The sequence below is a fragment of the Calidris pugnax genome, unplaced genomic scaffold (assembly GCF_001431845.1).
Source record: "Calidris pugnax isolate Ruff unplaced genomic scaffold, ASM143184v1 scaffold148, whole genome shotgun sequence".
In the NCBI taxonomy this organism is placed as follows: Eukaryota; Metazoa; Chordata; class Aves; order Charadriiformes; family Scolopacidae; genus Calidris; species Calidris pugnax.
In genome coordinates, this window is record NW_015090926.1 from 5,852,525 (window position 1) to 5,871,551 (window position 19,027).

The 19,027-nt window shown below is 35.1% G+C and overlaps 1 protein-coding gene across 2 annotated transcripts in view; it reads left to right on the forward strand.

Moving 5' to 3' along the window:
* The window catches only part of CHD1 (chromodomain helicase DNA binding protein 1), a 52,169-nt gene extending 35,571 nt beyond the window's left edge, over nucleotides 1–16,598 (forward strand). Inside the window, exons 22-36 of one of the 2 annotated variants that reach the window (XM_014951479.1) lie at nucleotides 92–268; nucleotides 448–608; nucleotides 1,876–1,917; nucleotides 2,615–2,745; nucleotides 3,159–3,297; nucleotides 4,035–4,185; nucleotides 5,172–5,294; nucleotides 5,638–5,775; nucleotides 7,893–8,156; nucleotides 8,575–8,715; nucleotides 10,784–10,962; nucleotides 12,844–12,940; nucleotides 13,153–13,210; nucleotides 14,127–14,337; nucleotides 15,007–16,158. In XM_014951479.1, the coding sequence (XP_014806965.1) occupies nucleotides 92–268; nucleotides 448–608; nucleotides 1,876–1,917; nucleotides 2,615–2,745; nucleotides 3,159–3,297; nucleotides 4,035–4,185; nucleotides 5,172–5,294; nucleotides 5,638–5,775; nucleotides 7,893–8,156; nucleotides 8,575–8,715; nucleotides 10,784–10,962; nucleotides 12,844–12,940; nucleotides 13,153–13,210; nucleotides 14,127–14,337; nucleotides 15,007–15,370 (2,376 nt within the window). In that variant the 3' untranslated portion in view covers nucleotides 15,371–16,158. Of the gene's footprint in view, nucleotides 1–91; nucleotides 269–447; nucleotides 609–1,875; nucleotides 1,918–2,614; nucleotides 2,746–3,158; nucleotides 3,298–4,034; nucleotides 4,186–5,171; nucleotides 5,295–5,637; nucleotides 5,776–7,892; nucleotides 8,157–8,574; nucleotides 8,716–10,783; nucleotides 10,963–12,843; nucleotides 12,941–13,152; nucleotides 13,211–14,126; nucleotides 14,338–15,006 lie in introns of both variants that reach the window. The other variant, XM_014951480.1, reaches the window with a different exon arrangement.
* Nucleotides 16,599–19,027: the final 2,429 nt, after the last annotated feature.

Here is a 19,027-nt window from a genome sequence, read left to right on the forward strand (position 1 = left end):
TTGTTTTCCTACAATATATTAGTTGCTCTTTTTTTTTCCAAATAAAGTCATGTATTGATTTGATGAAAATACTTATATCCTGATAAACAAGGTGGCCAACTTTTCCAATATGGATGAAGATGATATTGAGTTGGAACCAGAAAGAAATTCAAGAAATTGGGAAGAAATCATTCCAGAAGTCCAGCGACGAAGAATAGAAGAGGAGGAAAGACAAAAAGAACTTGAAGAAATATATATGCTTCCAAGGATGAGAAACTGTGCAAAACAGGTATCTCTTGATTCTGACTGACTTTTATGTTGCTGTTGGTTTACTTTGCTGTTGGGAGATGTTATGTTTTGGGTTTGAGGTTGGTTTTTCCCTTTTCTGAACACGTTTTTGACAGGCTAGGTAAAACTTTTAATGTTCATTAATCACATAGCTTGGAACTATTTATTCTGAAATTCCAGATCAGTTTTAATGGAAGTGAAGGGAGGCGCAGTAGGAGCAGAAGATATTCTGGATCTGATAGTGACTCCATCTCAGAAAGAAAACGGCCGAAAAAACGTGGAAGGCCACGAACTATTCCTCGAGAAAATATTAAAGGATTTAGTGATGCAGAGATCAGGCGGTAAGATATGGGGGGACATGCACGTTTAAAAGGACAAGACAATTTTCATTGACAGTACAGAAGTCAGTATGTTTTGCCTGAATTTTTTGAATCTTTTTTTTTTTTTATTATTATAGCATTTAATGTTTTCCCTTGTGTTACCTTGTGGTTCTGACGTAGTGAACTGTCATGGCAAGAATACATTGAATACATTTTAGTGAGGGCTAAAATTAAGTTTGAAAAATATCCTTGACTGTTTTAAATTTGTTAATTCCCTGCAACCCATGAGGACAGTGATTTCAAAAACCACATGTTACAATGAGCTTTTCTTTTGATACGCAAGTGAAATAATGGGCTTCCATTTTATCTAAATACTGCAGTGCTGAAAGAATGCATAAAACATTTTTAGTGACAACTACAAAAATTTGACTGGATTTTGTTTTCTTTTTAAACTTCTTGACATGGTTATTGAATTAATGTTAATGTGATGCTTCTTTAAATTAAAAAAAAATATCTATTTGAATCTTGTACAGCAGGTGCTTTCAATATTTGGTGCTAAAATAGTTTTTTGGTACAGGAAGAAGGAATTTTTCTGAAATGCTAGTTTGCTTCTGAAATTCAAGTATGCACGTTTGTCTAAATGCTGTAAAGCTTTCAAAATATTTTTGGTCAGAGAAGTGACTTTAAAGAATTTTGTGCCTTTCCATTTCATCTAACAACACAGCGAATTGGTGTTTTTTTCAAGGCTGTTCTTGTGCTTGCACTAGCAATTTGAGGCCTTGATTGTTCAGGAAACTTTCTTTTTTAAATTTATTTTTCTTTATTTTATTTTTATTTCATTTCCTTTCTATCGCAGGCATCTCATTTCTTTCAAGCACTTACACATTCCTACAGAGAATATCTTTAATGTCATATTTTCAATTTCTTCAAATCACCTGTTGCAGGTGGCTCCTTTACTATGTTAGGCATAATGTCTGTAAATCTGCATTAAATTTTTATGGTTAGACACATCCAGCTGCTGAATCTTCTGTCTTGTGAAATTAATAAAGCATTTTCTGAAATAAATTGTACCTTCTATTGTTTTATTTACATCAGTTTTTAAGCCAATAAAACTCTGACTTTGGGTTATCTGGGTGTACTAACCTGCCCTACTCTCTCTACTTGTTGGTTTTTCTTCTGTTGTCCGTTTGTCACTATACCAAGATTAATAGTTGTATTAATACAATTTTAAAACCAGTGAAGTTAGTTAAGCATGTATTTAAGTGGCAAATTTTTTTTCTTTTACTAGGTTTATCAAGAGTTACAAGAAATTTGGTGGCCCTCTTGAAAGGTAAATTTGTTTGATTATTATTTGTGTGGCAACTGGGAACCTTGTTTTCATAAAAATTAAGAACAATATACCAAGAAACATTAGTCTAAAGAGAAAACACAGAGTCTAGTCTTCTGCCTCCAATATAGCACGACTAGCTTAATGTCTTCCCTTTCTTCATATGGTATGTGTGCAAACAGCCACACAACAAACCTTTCAATTTGCAGGACTTACTCTTTCTCTGTATACTTTACCTACTGCCTTGTTTAATCTTTGTTGGTGGTAATCATTCAGTTGTCTTGTTTGACACCCTGTTGAAAGCCTATCGGTTTACCCACTGTGACTGTCAAACTTAGTTTTGCATTTTCCTTATTGTCATTTTTTATTATTAAGCTTTTTTTATTATTCCATATTTTAAGAAAAACTTGCCGTTCTTATTTTCCTTATAAATATTTGTAGTCCAATGGACATATGATACAGAATGATTCCTTTTCTTTTTTTAAAGAAATGTACAGTAATTTAACTCAACGATGTAGGGTTAGGGTCCTTTACAGTTTTTGGTCCTCTGATACCTGAATCACTTATTTTTCTTTCTTGGATCACAGCATAGCAAGTGCAGATGACTGATATGATGATTTCTCTAGTTTCAAAGTCTGAAGGAGTCATTCACAACTACTCAAGTTTCAGAGCTATAAAAACCTGTATTTTTTTATTACAGGTTAGATGCTGTAGCTAGAGATGCTGAGCTAGTTGATAAATCAGAGACGGATCTTAGACGTTTGGGAGAGCTTGTACATAACGGATGCATTAAAGCTTTAAAGGACAATTCATCTGGACAAGAAAGAGCAGGTAAAATATGTTCAAGGGACTTAGGGGCAATAAAAAATGTCAAAAAGTCTGAATTATTGTTGCACTCTGATCCTAACAGAAAACAGTTCTATTGGGGGAAAATATAAACATATGCTGACACGCTGGGTGATTTTTAAAAACGCATTGTAGGAAGATTACTTAGTTTTCCCCTTTCTGTGTGTGAATTCTCACTGGAGAATGCAGTATGTTTTTGCTTTATTATCTTATTATTTGCTGTTATTATCTGGAAGACCCTTTTATTCCAGAGCTAAACTTAAGCATTTAGTTAAGAAAATGTCATTTGGTATTTGACAGTTTGCTGCTATAGCATCAGTCTTATTTGTTTTCTTTACTTTTTTCTGCGTGATATTCCTAAAGGTAGATATTTTAATACCTTTGTCATTTATTTCAAGGAGGTAGACTTGGGAAAGTTAAAGGGCCAACATTCCGAATCTCAGGAGTGCAGGTGAATGCAAAGCTAGTTATCTCTCATGAAGAAGAGTTGGCACCGTTGCACAAATCCATTCCTTCAGATCCAGAAGAAAGAAAAAGGTATTGATTTTGGTTTGTTTTTTTTTAAAAAAGGAAGTAGTAACTTAGAAAAAATTTCAAGTTTTACTGGGTTTTTTCAGACAATATTGACTCAAAGCACACTGTGACAGCATTGTCTCTCAATTCCCTATAAGGACAGCAGCAATAACCTGCTCTACATCTGTTTTTCATTTGTTCTTTCCATGTTGTAGAAGCCAGTACTAGTTTTGGCTTCTCAGTTGTATTCACTGAGGACTCTATTCAGTTACAAATAATAATCAGGACTAGAATTCATGGTTGCTGAGGAGCTGCTTTATGTGTCATCTCTGTCTGAGGGGAAAGCATTATCTGTCAAAGTGCAGCAGTAGTTATTTCTGCATTCTGAACTTTTTCCCTTGCCACCTTGTCTATCACAATCCCTAAATTGTCCACTTGGTTAGCAGTTACATTTGGATGATGATTTATGCTGTTATTCATGGTTAGCCCGCTCTGTGATGCAGCTTATGGCCACGGACAGGTGTGTGTTCTTCATATTTTAGTCTTAATCTGCTTTAAAATACCTTTCAGTGTGGCTTTCAATACATGTTTTATATAAATGTTAAGAATACATAATAAATACTTGAATTAATTTATGAAGTATACCAGCATCTTAGCAGGGAAAATAAATCTAGTTACATCACTTTTAATATGCTCCTTCTGCCTTGCTAAGCTTCGGAAGTAAAAATCCTTTATTTGTCTTTCTAATTTGTTTCTGCTAGATATGTCATCCCATGCCACACCAAGGCTGCTCATTTTGATATAGATTGGGGTAAGGAAGATGATTCCAATCTGTTAATAGGCATCTATGAATATGGTTATGGCAGCTGGGAAATGATAAAAATGGATCCTGATCTCAGTTTGACACAGAAGGTATGTCATCTACAGCATTTCATGAAGGACTGTCTTTGTTTAGGTGATAATGCTACTAAGAACAGGTACTGAAAGAGCTCATTTTATGAAAACTGGAATTTGCAGGGACATTATACATCAGTTATACTTCTTAGTATCGTTCTTATGCTATATTATTAGATTTTACGGTCTTGTGTATTCAGTTGAAATATGCGTTCTTGCAGTCAATTTTGTTGCTGCATTTCCACGTAGTTGGACATCTGTGATTTGAATTTCAGTATTTTGCTTCTCAATTTGAGATTTTCTAGTTTTGTCTGTTTTGTGTTCTTGAACTTTTGGAAGGGAGATTTTTCTAGAGGTTTGATTAGGTTTCCCCATCCTCACTAATGCCCAGGTTCTTCACTTGAAGCTGTCTTTCACTCAGAACATGAGAATAGCTGTACTAGAATTAGTGCAGTAGCTCCTTAGCATTAGTGAGCAACAGGTATTAAGGGAAACACCGGGGTGAAGTAAATTTTGTGACAGTTCCAACAACTTACAGCTTTGGCATTTGAGGAGCAAAGGTTGTGTCCAGTTCATTCAACGGTGACTCCTACTCCTGCCTTCCATTAATTTGCTGGTTTCTTGGAACCACCCATTTATAATTTTTGGCTTCTACAATACACTGTAGAGAGTTCTGCATTTAAAAGATAAATGAGACAGAACTAGGAGTTGTGTGCCAGAATTTCTTAAAGTATCAGAGTGGAAACAAAAATCTGAGGCTGATTTCTTGAGTTTGTTTCAAACTGTGAGGAAATTTCCAATTGGCTGCAAGATTAGAGAGAAGTGAAAACATTTAAGAAATTCTCCATTGCTTCAAGCATGCTGGCATACTTGCTAGGTACAGTTGAAATTGATTGTTTTCCATTTTCTTTTACGCAGCTGTTTGTTCTGTGTACTCCAGGCTACCATCTTCCAAACTTCTTAATATGTACTTATAACTGTGATACTACCGTTTTTCTCCTCAGATTTTGCCTGATGATCCAGATAAGAAACCCCAGGCAAAGCAGTTACAGACTCGTGCAGACTACCTCATTAAATTACTGAATAAAGACCTTGCAAGGAAGGAAGCACAGAGGCTTGCTGGGGCAGTAAGTAAAATTTTGCATTCGTTAGTGAGATAAAACAATACACTTACAGGCATGGTAGCTGATCCTTTTCTTGTTTGTACTCAGTTCTACTCTTCTTCATTGTGTAGCATTGCTATGTGTTGCTAATCGTATTACAGAAGACTAACTCAATGCGAGTTTCATATTGTACTATTTTCTCATTCTTTGTATATATACTCTGTGTCTCCAGCCCTGAGAAAAGTGGTGGCCATTTGTAAATAGAATAAAATGAACCCTTTATTTGATGTGAAAGCAAATCTTTTTTGCAACTGTTGTGCAAAGATGCTTGTCCATTGACATATTAAAGAGACCAATTTGCATTCAGGGCAATTCAAAGCGGAGGAAAACAAGAACTAAGAAGAATAAGGTGATAAAGGCTGCAAAAATAAAAGAAGAAATAAAAAGTGATTCTTCACCACAACCCTCGGAAAAATCTGATGAAGAGGATGATGAGGATAATAAGGTAAGTACCTTTCATATGATAAAGATGGCTATTCAGTTATTTCTATTAGTATCGATTTCTATTTTATCTTCTCTTGGCTTAGTAAAATTGAAGCACCTGAACATCATCCTTTCCTGTGGGCACTACAGTTGATGTTGCATCAGTACAAGCACATGGAAGACTGTGTCTGTTTTAATTTAATGAGAAGCCAGTAGCTGAGGAATTACAAGTAGTTTTCCAAATTATATTACAAAAAAATGTTGTTTTAATTACAAGTGGCATTGCTCAGTTTTAGCATTCTTTAAAGACTTCAGCATTGTAAATGAATGAAAAGAAATGCAAACCTAATGTAACACACAATTATAAAACTAATGTTTCTGGCTAATGTGTTATAACTACTGACAGACATTATTCAGGTAAAGTTTTTTTATTCAGGAAAAAACATCAAGGTCAGCTTGAATAAATGATACTTCCAGACTTGCATGGGAAATCTCGTGTATAAGTCATGGCTTTTATAATCCAAAACTAACCAACTATTTAACCTTGTTGTGTTCCATTACTTCTGATATGTTCATTTAGGCCTCTGCCTTTGTTGGGTCTTTTAATTTCTAACGCTTACACAGCAGAAACCACTACAGATAAAAATTTAGGTAAAAAAAATAGGTAATTTTTTTTAAAAAAATTTGAAAGTAGTTTAAATAAATCAGTGCAAATCTATATGAATCACTAAAATACTTTCTACTTGGTTTAAAATAAACTAAATTGAAGTGTCTTGCATAATGACTTTAAACTAGTAAAAACCATTGTAATTGTCAGCTGACTCTTGAGGAGTTTTCACTATACACAGTTAAAACTGAGTCAGCCTTAGAAGAACCATGATACATCTATAAAAAGTAATAATTCTTAACTAAAGCATTCCTGTATATATTTATATTGTACTATGAGGAATAAAACGTAAAGCCCGAAAAAAATTTTAAAAATTTGAATGTAGACTGGCTTATGTTTATAGATACAAAACAGGAGACACTGCCAGTCAGTTCATTGACTTGTTATGTTTTGGGAAAGAGCCTAGAATGCTGTCCCTTTTTGTATATTTAATAACAGTTATTCATCACTTTAATACTTTTGGACACAGACTGACAATTGCACTTCTGAAACCTGGACCATACACAAGGAGGGGCTTTAACCACCTGAGTGGCTTTAGCTACTTAGCTGCCATACTATGTACAATATTTAAAACTTACCTGTTTAACTTTTAAAACATTCAGGAAACTCCTTGAAGTCATTGGATTTTTGCTGAGAAGTTTCCACGATACCTAAATACTGAAGTCCTGGTTGGACTGATGACTCAATACCTCATCTAAGTAACTTGTATCACGCATTCTTTCATCTGTTTTTCTGCAGTGGATTCTATATATGCCTTCTTTGGGTGTATTGAGTTAAATTCAAGATTACAGTAATTCTTGCACCTGTACATAATACTTTACATATTGTAGTACTTTTCTGTGTCTGAAAGAATTTGAGTTTCCATCTCTAGCTTTACAAGTGAACATCGTAAAGAGCAGTGGAGGGTGGTATTTTTTTTTACCTTCAACTAATTAAATGGGTGCCTATCAGACAACTGTAACCAAGACTTTTTTTTAAGCCTAGTAAAAAAGAACACCTCTGGAAAAAAAGAAGTTGGGACTCTGTTACCTTCTCCTGTGAATGTTTAAAATTGGATTGGTAAAAATTTACTTGGACAAAGCTAACTAGAAAGAGGTCTTCTAACATCTCCTTCATTTGAGTGTCCTGACCAATCAGCTCAGTTTTGCAAGACTATTTCTTTAAAGTTTTTAGCTTTTCAGAGCCTAATTACCTTTTAAAGGAATAGAATTCTATGTTAATTCTAAGTTAAATGGACATAATTTCTCACCCCCCAACTACCACTGCCAAATCAAGTACTTGCTTTGTCACATCAAGGAAGTGAGTAGTTCTCATCTTTCTTTACAACTGCCTTCAGTTCTATATAATAGCTGTTAAATCTTTGTCCAAAAAGAAAAAAATGCACAGATAAAAAGTATGTTTTAATCTGTAGTTACGAAACTTGCATAGATAGGCACTCAGTCTGATGTGACGTATATGCTTGCGTATTGCAGGATGAGATTGTTTCAGTGAAACAACCACATAAAAAAATTAAAGCAGAAAAAGAAAATGAAGAAAAGCCTGAGCCAGATATTGGTATAAAGAAGGAAGCTGAAGAAAAAAGAGAGACAAAAGAAAAGGAAAATAAGAGGGATTTGAAAAGGGAGAAAAAAGAAAAAGAGGATAAGAAAGAATTAAAAGAAAAAGATATTAAAGAAAAGAGAGAAAACAAAGTTAAAGAATCCACACAGAAAGAAAAAGAAGTAAAGGAAGAGAAGGTAACTAGGTTTACTTATCTTATATAGCACTAGAAAAGGCTACTAGGTTTACATGAATGATTTTGAGATGAAAAGGTATTTTGGATCTAATCAGTTGTCATTTCATTGAAGTCTTTTACATCATTTGCAGTTTTATTTCTACTACCAGAAACCATGAGGTCAAGCATTTGCAATGGGGAATTACATCTTCAATGATATGTATCTTAGCTGGAATGAGAGTACAAGTTTAAAATGCTTTTATTCCTTTTCCATTCTTCTTTTCCATTCCACAGAAGAAGTAAAATACACTGTCTTGAATATCAGCATATTTTTTTATTATTACTGAAGAGAATGTAGTAGTTACGGGGATTGTCATATATTATCAGACAATTCCAGAGCCAAAATAAATTTACTTAAAAATTTTGTATCTTCTTCTTAGGTAAATGAAATCAAATCTGAAAATAAAGAAAAAACTAAAAAAATTCCATTGTTGGATACTCCAGTTCATATTACTGCAACTAGTGAACCTGTTCCTATATTGGAAGAATCTGAAGAACTGGATCAGAAAACTTTTAGTGTGGTAAGTCCCTTTTTGATAAGTTAGTGTTTGTACTTGATAGTCTAAATGAGGATAGTTTCTGATGTTCTTAATTCTGTTATTGGGCACAGAAACACTGGTGATCTTTTGCTAGTAAAGTTTCAGATCAAGGAATGTTACTGACACTGTACTAAGGTAATTTTTGTCTTTGTTCCAGTAGTTTTATTTTGTTGTTTACTGTATTTATGCAGGATAGCAGGAAAACTTAAGCAGTAGTCTGTGTGCTGAATAGAATTAATATATAGACTGCAAAGATACATTCTCAAGAATAACTTGTGTATCCTGCTTCTTAAAGAGCAAACATGAATGAACTTCAGTGCAATTGCTGGAGTCTGTGGCTTTACTTTATCATTACTTACTTTTTGTAAGATAACAAATGAAGTTTCAGCACTTCCCTCCTGAAGTATTGCAGACTTAATTAGTAGACAAGGGAAGGAACAAATGCTAAAGCCCTTAGAAATACCTTGCTGGAGTACTGCCTTTTGACACCAGAAGAATTTTGTTTAATCACTGCTTCTTAAGAACAGAATCAATATTAGAGGAAAAAAACACACAAAGTTGGCTGGGGCCTTTGGAAAGGAATCAAGGAAATTACTCAAGTGCTCTCCTGTGAGTGTTTCGTCATTCAGATTTCAACAGTTGTTTGTTTCTGCCAGCCAAGTTTGTTGGGGCTGTTGTGGGTGCTGGCTGCAACGTGCAAGTAAGATTCTCTTAAGTATGGCAGTGACTGGTCTATGTATGGTTTTATTCTAAACATTCCAAGTACCTTACCTGTGATTTCCAGGATGAGCTTCAAGTGATTCAGGTAGATGTGTTTGTGTGGCTGAGTGACAGAAAATCACTTCATTTCATTTACAGTTTTATTTTTCTGATTACTTCTACGTTAATTAGTGCACTTTCTAAGCTGTTTTTAAAGGCTACCTTCAGCTGTGGCTAGTGTAATGTGTAATATAGCTGCTTAATTACTTAGTGGACTGAGCTGGCAATGCATCATCTTCCCTGATTTTTGAGTTGTCCCTAGATGCTTACATGGTAGTGGCACTCCGTTCCAAACATTTACCTCCTTTAATTTTTACTGAGACTCTAATTCTAGGTTGGGTTTGTGTATAGAATTTTTTTTTTTTTTTTGGCCAGGTTTTTTGTTCTGGAATGTATGTTTATCTTATGCCATGATCAGATGCAGTCTAATTAGCATATATAACTACATTTGCAAATGGAAACTGCTACTCTGGGTTGTTCAGGCTTAACTAATTTGGCTCTTTATGATAAGGAAAGTATGTATTTAGTCTTTTTACCATGCCATTGTAGTTAAATGGTATTCCCAAGCAAGTGTCTGTAATTTAAATCATGCTACCTGGCTTTGTCTGGATTTATTATTAAAACATTTGACTCAAAGTGTGAAAAGTCAAGAATGCATATATGACATATGTTTGTTTTGCTGTTGCTGTTGTTACTAATCGAGGCATACCCAAACTCTAGGTACCACAAGTTCCACTACTATCTGCAAGGACTAAAGTTTAAAAACTCCTCAGAGAAGCAGTGTTAATCTTCTGCTGAATGCCACATTTAACTGTTGCAGAAAGTATCTTCTTGAAATGTACTGAACACTCTCATATATAATTTTGGCATTGAGTTTGTATAGCTTTCAAGGTGCTAAAAAGTATGTCTTGTCCCCTAAACTTGTGCTGAAAGTTGTAACTAATCGTAAACCCGAGTTGTAATGAGTCCTTTTCTTCAGAAAATCCCTTCTATTAAGCTAGTGCTTCCTTAAATCCCTGATATCAGTATTTTATACAATCTAATGTCTTCATAAAGGAGTAGATTTCCAACTGAGTTTAAAATACAACTTTTTTTCCAAAAGAAACCTGTAAAACATTTTTAAACATTTTTAAAAGCTGTGAGAAAGTCCTGTGCTTCATTTGGCTTGTAACAATACTGTCTTTGCCTGTATATATATATTACAGTAAAGGGTGGGTCATGTCTTAGAATACTTATTTTTTCTTTTTTTATTTGAATTCATAACTACTTTTTTTTTTTTTCCATTTTGCAGTGCAAAGAAAGAATGAGGCCTGTCAAAGCAGCATTAAAACAGCTGGACCGACCAGAGAAGGGACTTTCTGAAAGAGAGCAGCTGGAACACACTAGACAGTGTCTAATCAAAATTGGGGATCACATTACTGAATGTCTAAAGGAGTACACAAATCCTGAACAAATAAAACAGTGGAGAAAGTAAGTTATTCTCTTCCTTTTTTCTTGAAAAACAAAAATCTATAATTGCTTCAATTAAGCAGAATCGTTTTTAATTATTTAACTTGTTTCTTGCTCTCCCTTTCTTGTATCTTTCTGCTGTTTCAAATAGGAATCTATAACAACATGATTGTAGATTGTTCTTTCAAGGGATTAACTTTTTCATACTGCATAGCAATGCTTTTTGTCCAGCAGGTGGAGTCATCTCAGTTCTTACAACAGAAAGCAAACACTGGGTAACTTTTTATTTAGACTGGGTTTAGTGGAAAAGAATTCTTACCTTTAAGGATCTGGTTTTTTTCAACTTTGAGGTGTTGGAGTTTTTTTTATTTCATGTTAAAAATAGCAATTCTAAATTTGTGATGACTTTTGTATGATTTTGAGTTGCAGAGTTCTTTATTCTTTTTAAAATATACTCTAAAATTAAATTACATATGACATATTAGCTATGACTTGATAAATGTATTTACCATAATGTACTCAGATGTACATTATGTACATACAGATGTATTTCAAATACATCAATACATTCAAGTACATACAGATGTATTTCAAAAATGAAAGAAGAGTGCATCCTTGTGAGGTCACAATTTAAAAAAATTAAAAATGTTGGTTTGGAAACTTCTTATATTTCATTGTTAAAGTCTTAATGCAGTTTGAGTTACTTTTATTGGAATGTGCATTTTAATCTTTTATGGTTGAGAATACATCCTGCACTTCCATATATAGAAGTGCTTCGTTTTCTTGTAGATTTCTATTAGTGGAGAATGCTTCTGATGTTTTTACTTGCTTTACTTCAGAATAGTAAGGTGATCTAAGATACATTTTGGTAAATGTTGTATTTCTTTAAGTGGAAACTTGTAAGACACAGATCTTGGCATTGTAATACAGCTGCTGTTCATAATCTATAGTATTATATGTAGATTAATAAAACACATATTTTAGTTAAGTGACTTAGCTTATGTAAAGTTATAGAGGTGTCATTAGGCACACCATTGACTGATTTGCTACTTTTGCAAACCTTTAGACCAAAATTACAGTGTTTAAATAATCACAGTGAATAAGCAGACTGGTGCTTTCTGAGCCTACACACTTCAGATACTTCTGAACTCTAGTATTCTGTAATCTCTTAAGCATTCCGCCTGTAAATTTGATAAAAAGAATTCCAGATCTCTGATCTCTTACCTGTGATAGTAGAAGCAATTTCTTTTTTCAGGGTTTTGGCATCTAGATGGGCATCTAGATGCCAAAAGACTTGATTTGTTCCCTCATTCCTTTGAGCACAGATTAGACAGAAACTTACTGCCATGTCACTTCCATCCTCTTTCCCAGTTCTCATTTTATTTCAAAATCTTCTACCAGGCTTTGGAATTCTTTGGAAAAATTGTCTCACTGATATTTTCATGAATTAAGGCTCGTAGGTCGAAGGTCTTACACTGTAAGAGATTTCAAATAATTTTTACTTACTTTACTTACTTAAATTATTATTTGCTGAGTGGTAATTACTCAAAATTCAAACAAACTTTCAGAAGACATACATAAACTGATAGCACATTCTTAAGCAGCGTCACAAATCATTATGTTAACATAATTGTTATTAGTACTACTTTACATGCACTTTGAATGCTGAAGTACTTAAAAGTATTACAAAATGACAAATTGTTAAAGGAATTAATCTTTCCAGTGTTTGAAATACAGCTAGGTGATGTTTGCTGTGCAGCTAGGCAATACTGTGTAATTCTTACAGTGTTTCTGGTTTACTGAAGTACTATTCAAATAATTTCAGTTAAATCCATGTTCTGTTGCATAATACAAGAAAAAAATGTATAGAAGAAATATGACTTCTCTTTTCTTCTTCCTCAGAAACTTGTGGATTTTTGTCTCTAAGTTTACAGAATTTGATGCCAGAAAGCTGCACAAACTGTATAAACATGCAATCAAAAAACGCCAAGAGTCTCAGGTAGTATTTTCAGATCCTTTCTAAATATACACACACACACGTGGGTGTATATATATGTTATAAGTATTGTAACTCTTTTATTAAAGTATTATAAGGAACACAGAAATACACTTCAAGTAGCATTTGTTTTGGTAGTAGTCTCTTTTGTTAGAATATTTTTCTAATTAATTCAGATGAATTTAGCAATGAGTTTTTGTACTTGTCTCTTTTAGCAACAAAATGACCAGAATATTAGCAGCAATGTGAATACACATGTAATTAGAAATCCAGGTAAGCAACCTTAAGTATATTCTTGTTAGATATCTTAGTTTTCGTGTTTATTTCATTTCACATCTCCTACATCTGTGTCCCATACTGCTGTGTATCACAGAGATGGGCTGATTAGCAAAAGTTCTAGTTTGCTAATGAAATCCAGCTGAGTGTAGACAGAGTATGGTACTTGCTGGCTTTAGTAGCAAGTTAATTCACCATCCTTCACAAAAATCTTGGAAATATTTTTTGTATTTAATTTTGGGTATGAAGAGAGGTCTACACAAAACCTGTAAAATGATGGAAAATTCCGTGCTTGTTTATAGCTGTTTTACTGTCATTACTGTTACGAAGGCAAGTTACTCCTTGAAGTCATAGTTTATAATCAGTTACATGGGCTGTCTTTTATTGTTGACAATAACACCGATTTTTCTATGCTGCCACACCTGCTTCTTGTAATACTTGCTTTTATCTTGTGTTATGCAACACTTAGAGTATATTTTCTTGGACTTAAAGTCAGCATAATGTATTTTAGGAATACTAGTGAAAGTCTTTCATTAACAAGGTGTACCTTGAAAACTTACTCATGCTAAGACCATCCCTTCTTAGAGAGAAAGCTGCTACCATTCTGTCTAAAATTGCTGTACTAAAGGCACATGTGCTTACTTATCATTTGGACCACACTTAGTTCATAGACTGAATGGAAAAGTTGAAAAGTTCAGTTTCCAAGTCTACATTCTAGCTTGATTCCCTCTTACTTCTCAGATTTCTTTCACTTCACTCGCATTAGTGCATTTGTCTTTCAACTCTTCAGGTCTTGTTTCTGTGAAATTTTAAGTTGCTTTCGTACGGCTTTACGTCTGACAGAAGTGCTGTTTGAATTGGGTGAAGAAATGACTTTATGAGACTCCCTTTTAACCTCTGTTTTATTAAATAGATGTGGAAAGGCTGAAGGAGAATACAAACCATGATGACAGTAGCAGGGACAGTTATTCTTCTGATAGACATTTGTCACAATACCATGATCATCATAAAGACAGGCATCAGGGAGATGCTTACAAGAAAAGTGACTCTAGGAAACGGCCCTATTCAGCCTTCAGTAATGGAAAAGATCACAGAGATTGGGATCACTACAAGCAAGACAGCAGGTGAGTGTCTTCAGTAATTTTAAAAATCCATTCAGAATTCCCCTTCTGTTTTTCTAAGTATGCTTGTAGCAAGCACCAAAATACCTTTTTCAAGTAATGCAAAATTGCAACTAGTGTGTCTTTCCATTACAGTTCTGTTGTTTTTATAGAACCATAGAATGGTTTAGGCTTGGAAGGTACCTCAAAGATCACCTAGTTCCAACACCCTGCCATGGGCAGGGACATCTCCCACTAGAGCAGGTTGCTCAAAGCCCCATCCAGCCTGGCCTTGAACACTTCCAGGCATGGGGCATCCATGACTGATCTGGGCAACCTGTTCCAGTGTCTCACCACCCTCACAGCAAATAACTATTCTGATATCCCATCTAAATCTATTCTTCTCCAGTTTGAAGCCATTATCCCTCCTCCTATCTCTACATGTCCTTTTAAAAAGTCCCTCTTCAGGTTTCTTGTAGGACCCCTTGACATACTAAAAAGCTGCTATAAGGTCTCCCCAGAGCCTTCTGTTTTCCAGGCTGAACAACCCCATCTCTCTCAGCCTGTCTTCATAGGAGAGTTGCTCCAGCCCTCTGATCATCTTCGTAGCCTTCCTCTGGACCTGCTTTTGACATAATTAAGAGCCGCAATGTGCGTTCACTAACACTAATACAAATAATATCTATTTTTTAGATACTACAGTGACAGTAAACATAGAAAGTTAGATGACTACAGGAGCAGAGACCACAGGTCAAACCTGGAAGGAAGCTTAAAAGACAGCCGGGCTCATTCAGATCACCGTTCCCATTCAGACCACAGGATACATTCAGATCATCGTTCCACTTCAGAGTACAGCCATCATAAATCTTCTAGGGATTATAGGTACCACTCAGACTGGCAAATGGACCACAGAGCTTCGGGTAGTGGCCCAAGGTCACCATTAGATCAGAGGTCTCCTTATGGTTCAAGATCTCCCCTAGGACACAGATCTCCATTTGAACACTCATCAGATCACAAAAGTACACCTGAACATACATGGAGTAGCCGGAAAACATAACAAAGACTGACATTTTCTGGACCTTCTTTTAGCCATATACAGTAAACTAACACAGTAATTGCCTTACATGACTTGAAAGATACAGACTGGATATTCTATCAGTAGCAGTATTGTTACTTCTTTCCAGGATGCAAGGTCTATTATCCCAACAGAAGAAAAATATTTTTGTATTTAAAGTTTATGCTGCACTGTGCTGCAAATGCTGTGGCACTCTTTTTTAAGAAATGGAAGATGTTTACTTTTACAGGGACCTCAACACTGCCCCTTTCAGACTGGATCTTACTATAAAACTCTTCATGTTAAAGTGGTTTTAGGCTGAACACGTTTTAAATTATGTTTGTAAATGAACTTTTAAACACTGACCTGTGCTCATATTTCAGGAAGGAATGGGGAATTTATTTTCTTTTGTTTATTAGTGAAGAACTCTCAAGGACTTTGTTCACTTTCCAAAGCTACTTGTTTACATTGTACACTGCGACCACCTTGCCGCTTTTCATCACAAGCTTGAATATTTAAATTCTGTACCTATAACTGTAAAATAGCCAGGATTTCTCCTGTTTGTGATCAGTTATAATGCCTTTTTACAAAACAAACAAAAATGATAATAATAAAAAAAAAAAAAAACACAAACATGAATGGCTGTAAATTATTGTAACTTAATTAAATGAGCTTTTTCCCCTCTCAGGCTTTTTTTGACTGTTCCTTTCCCCACCAACTCAGGCCTTCTTGTCATAAGTATGAAACATAATTGGTGTACTTATATGTTTTAATAAAATATCTTGATGGAATCACTGTTCAGAATGTAAAAATGGGGAAAGGGAACATTTAATTCCATTTAGTGCTCCTTTTTTATGGATACTTTAGAGACATGTTTTGGCTTTTTTATTTTTTGTTTGGTTTTTTTTTTTTTTCTTATTAAACTGTCAGTGTTGTGATTGATTGTAATGGTAAGAAATATCCAACTAAACTGTGCTCTGGAAAGCTTTTCAGGTGCATTGGTTTTAAAGGAGGAGTGTTAAGTCTCTCAACACTTCAGAATCCAAATCAGCCAAAATTATTGTAAATCCATTTGTGTTCCCTCTTCAACATGGGCAATAATCTCAAATGTGCTATGCAGCCAGTTAATATTTTAGAAGATTTGAATGACTTTATTGACAGAATTGTTACAATGCACACTGATTGTACATAGATAACTTCTATCTGAAAAATTAAATTTAAACTAAAAGGACACATGGGCTCTTGTAGTTTTCTGCTGTGTTTTTTCTCTACAGCATTATTTATTCTCAGGTTTACCCTTAAAAGCATTAAACTCTTAAGTACTAAATTTTAATACTAAATCTGATAATTAGGGGAGATCTAGCCTGGTATCATATGGTTGGAGCCATATCTGTTGCTCTGATTTTTCTCTGCTCTTGCAGTGTTGAGCATTTTTTCCAATTAAACAAGTTTACATGAAAACATTTGTATAGCACCAAAATCTATCCACAGAGCATCTGTTAGGATCTCACTGTAGGCACAGTTGCTGCACGTTAAGTTTTAAGCTTGTTTAATGTAGGCTGTGACTCAGTTAATTAATGCTGCTTTATTTCTTGACTCTTCATTTTCCCAGAATCTGGAGGGGTTTGAGTTGTTTTGCTTTTGAGCTAAGTGGCTGAAGCAGTGTTTAGGGAGTGGAGTGGTGTCTGATAAGGTTGCGCACGTGTGCCATGTGTCTTGTCCTTCCAGTAGTGACAATCAAGAGGTTGGAGCATCTCCAGACATGCAGTGATCATTACTGCTTAGGTATTGCATAAATCCATCAATAGAGCATAGAGAGAGCAGTCCCATCGTGCCTGGTTCACCCTCAGTGCAGCTGTATTATGGCACGGTGGCTGAGCATGTCAAATATAACGTGGCTAGTTTGCATCTCAGTTGTCTCTGAAATAAGCCAGACACACTACTTGGTGGCTTTGATGATTAGGATCTTTGGCAGTTAGGCTGCTTAGGCTTCAGTGTTGTGATTGATTGTAATGGTAAGAAATATCCAACTAAACTGTGCTCTGGAAAGCTTTTCAGGTGCATTGGTTTTAAAGGAGGAGTGTTAAGTCTCTCAACACTTCAGAATCCAAATCAGCCAAAATTATTGTAAATCCATTTGTGTTCCCTCTTCAACATGGGCAATAATCTCAAATGTGCTATGCAGCCAGTTAATATTTTAGAAGATTTGAATGACTTTATTGACAGAATTGTTACAATGCACACTGATTGTACATAGATAACTTCTATCTGAAAAATTAAATTTAAACTAAAAGGACACATGGGCTCTTGTAGTTTTCTGCTGTGTTTTTTCTCTACAGCATTATTTATTCTCAGGTTTACCCTTAAAAGCATTAAACTCTTAAGTACTAAATTTTAATACTAAATCTGATAATTAGGGGAGATCTAGCCTGGTATCATATGGTTGGAGCCATATCTGTTGCTCTGATTTTTCTCTGCTCTTGCAGTGTTGAGCATTTTTTCCAATTAAACAAGTTTACATGAAAACATTTGTATAGCACCAAAATCTATCCACAGAGCATCTGTTAGGATCTCACTGTAGGCACAGTTGCTGCACGTTAAGTTTTAAGCTTGTTTAATGTAGGCTGTGACTCAGTTAATTAATGCTGCTTTATTTCTTGACTCTTCATTTTCCCAGAATCTGGAGGGGTTTGAGTTGTTTTGCTTTTGAGCTAAGTGGCTGAAGCAGTGTTTAGGGAGTGGAGTGGTGTCTGATAAGGTTGCGCACGTGTGCCATGTGTCTTGTCCTTCCAGTAGTGACAATCAAGAGGTTGGAGCATCTCCAGACATGCAGTGATCATTACTGCTTAGGTATTGCATAAATCCATCAATAGAGCATAGAGAGAGCAGTCCCATCGTGCCTGGTTCACCCTCAGTGCAGCTGTATTATGGCACGGTGGCTGAGCATGTCAAATATAACGTGGCTAGTTTGCATCTCAGTTGTCTCTGAAATAAGCCAGACACACTACTTGGTGGCTTTGATGATTAGGATCTTTGGCAGTTAGGCTGCTTAGGCTGCTGTGTTAACTTTTATTCAATCATATTCAGATTTACAATTCGCATTTGCAGCTGTTTAGATTTCTCCCCTCTGGTTTCAACTGAAGTGTAAAATGTGATGGTGAAGATAACAGTCAGCACCATATGCAATGGAGGCCAACTGTATTTTACTATTTAGGAGAATCCCATGTCCTCTGCAAATAAGCTATTTAGAATTCATTTTCTATGCATGCAGATTTGATGCTGCTTTTTGTTCATTTGTAATGAAAAGTCTTCGAGGAGTGTGTCCAGTTTCGAAGCATCCATCAGATACTAATGTTGCCCATTTATAAGAGGTTTGGGAAAGTAAGAATTCTGGTGACTGCAAGAGAACTCCTCGTATGGCTGTTGATAAAGATTCAGGTGTTGCGTCTACCATGCATGGAGGTCTAAGACTTCCATCTTAATCCTGTGATGTATTTCTAGTCTACCATTCCCAGTACTGCTGAAAAGAGTAGATTGTTGGTCAGGAGCTGTTTGGCTCCACTGTTAAATTTAGTGTGGTGTTCAGTGACAACAGCTTTTTTTGGTAGGAAATTACCTCACCATTACTTAAGAAGATGGGCAAGACTGAAGGCACACTAA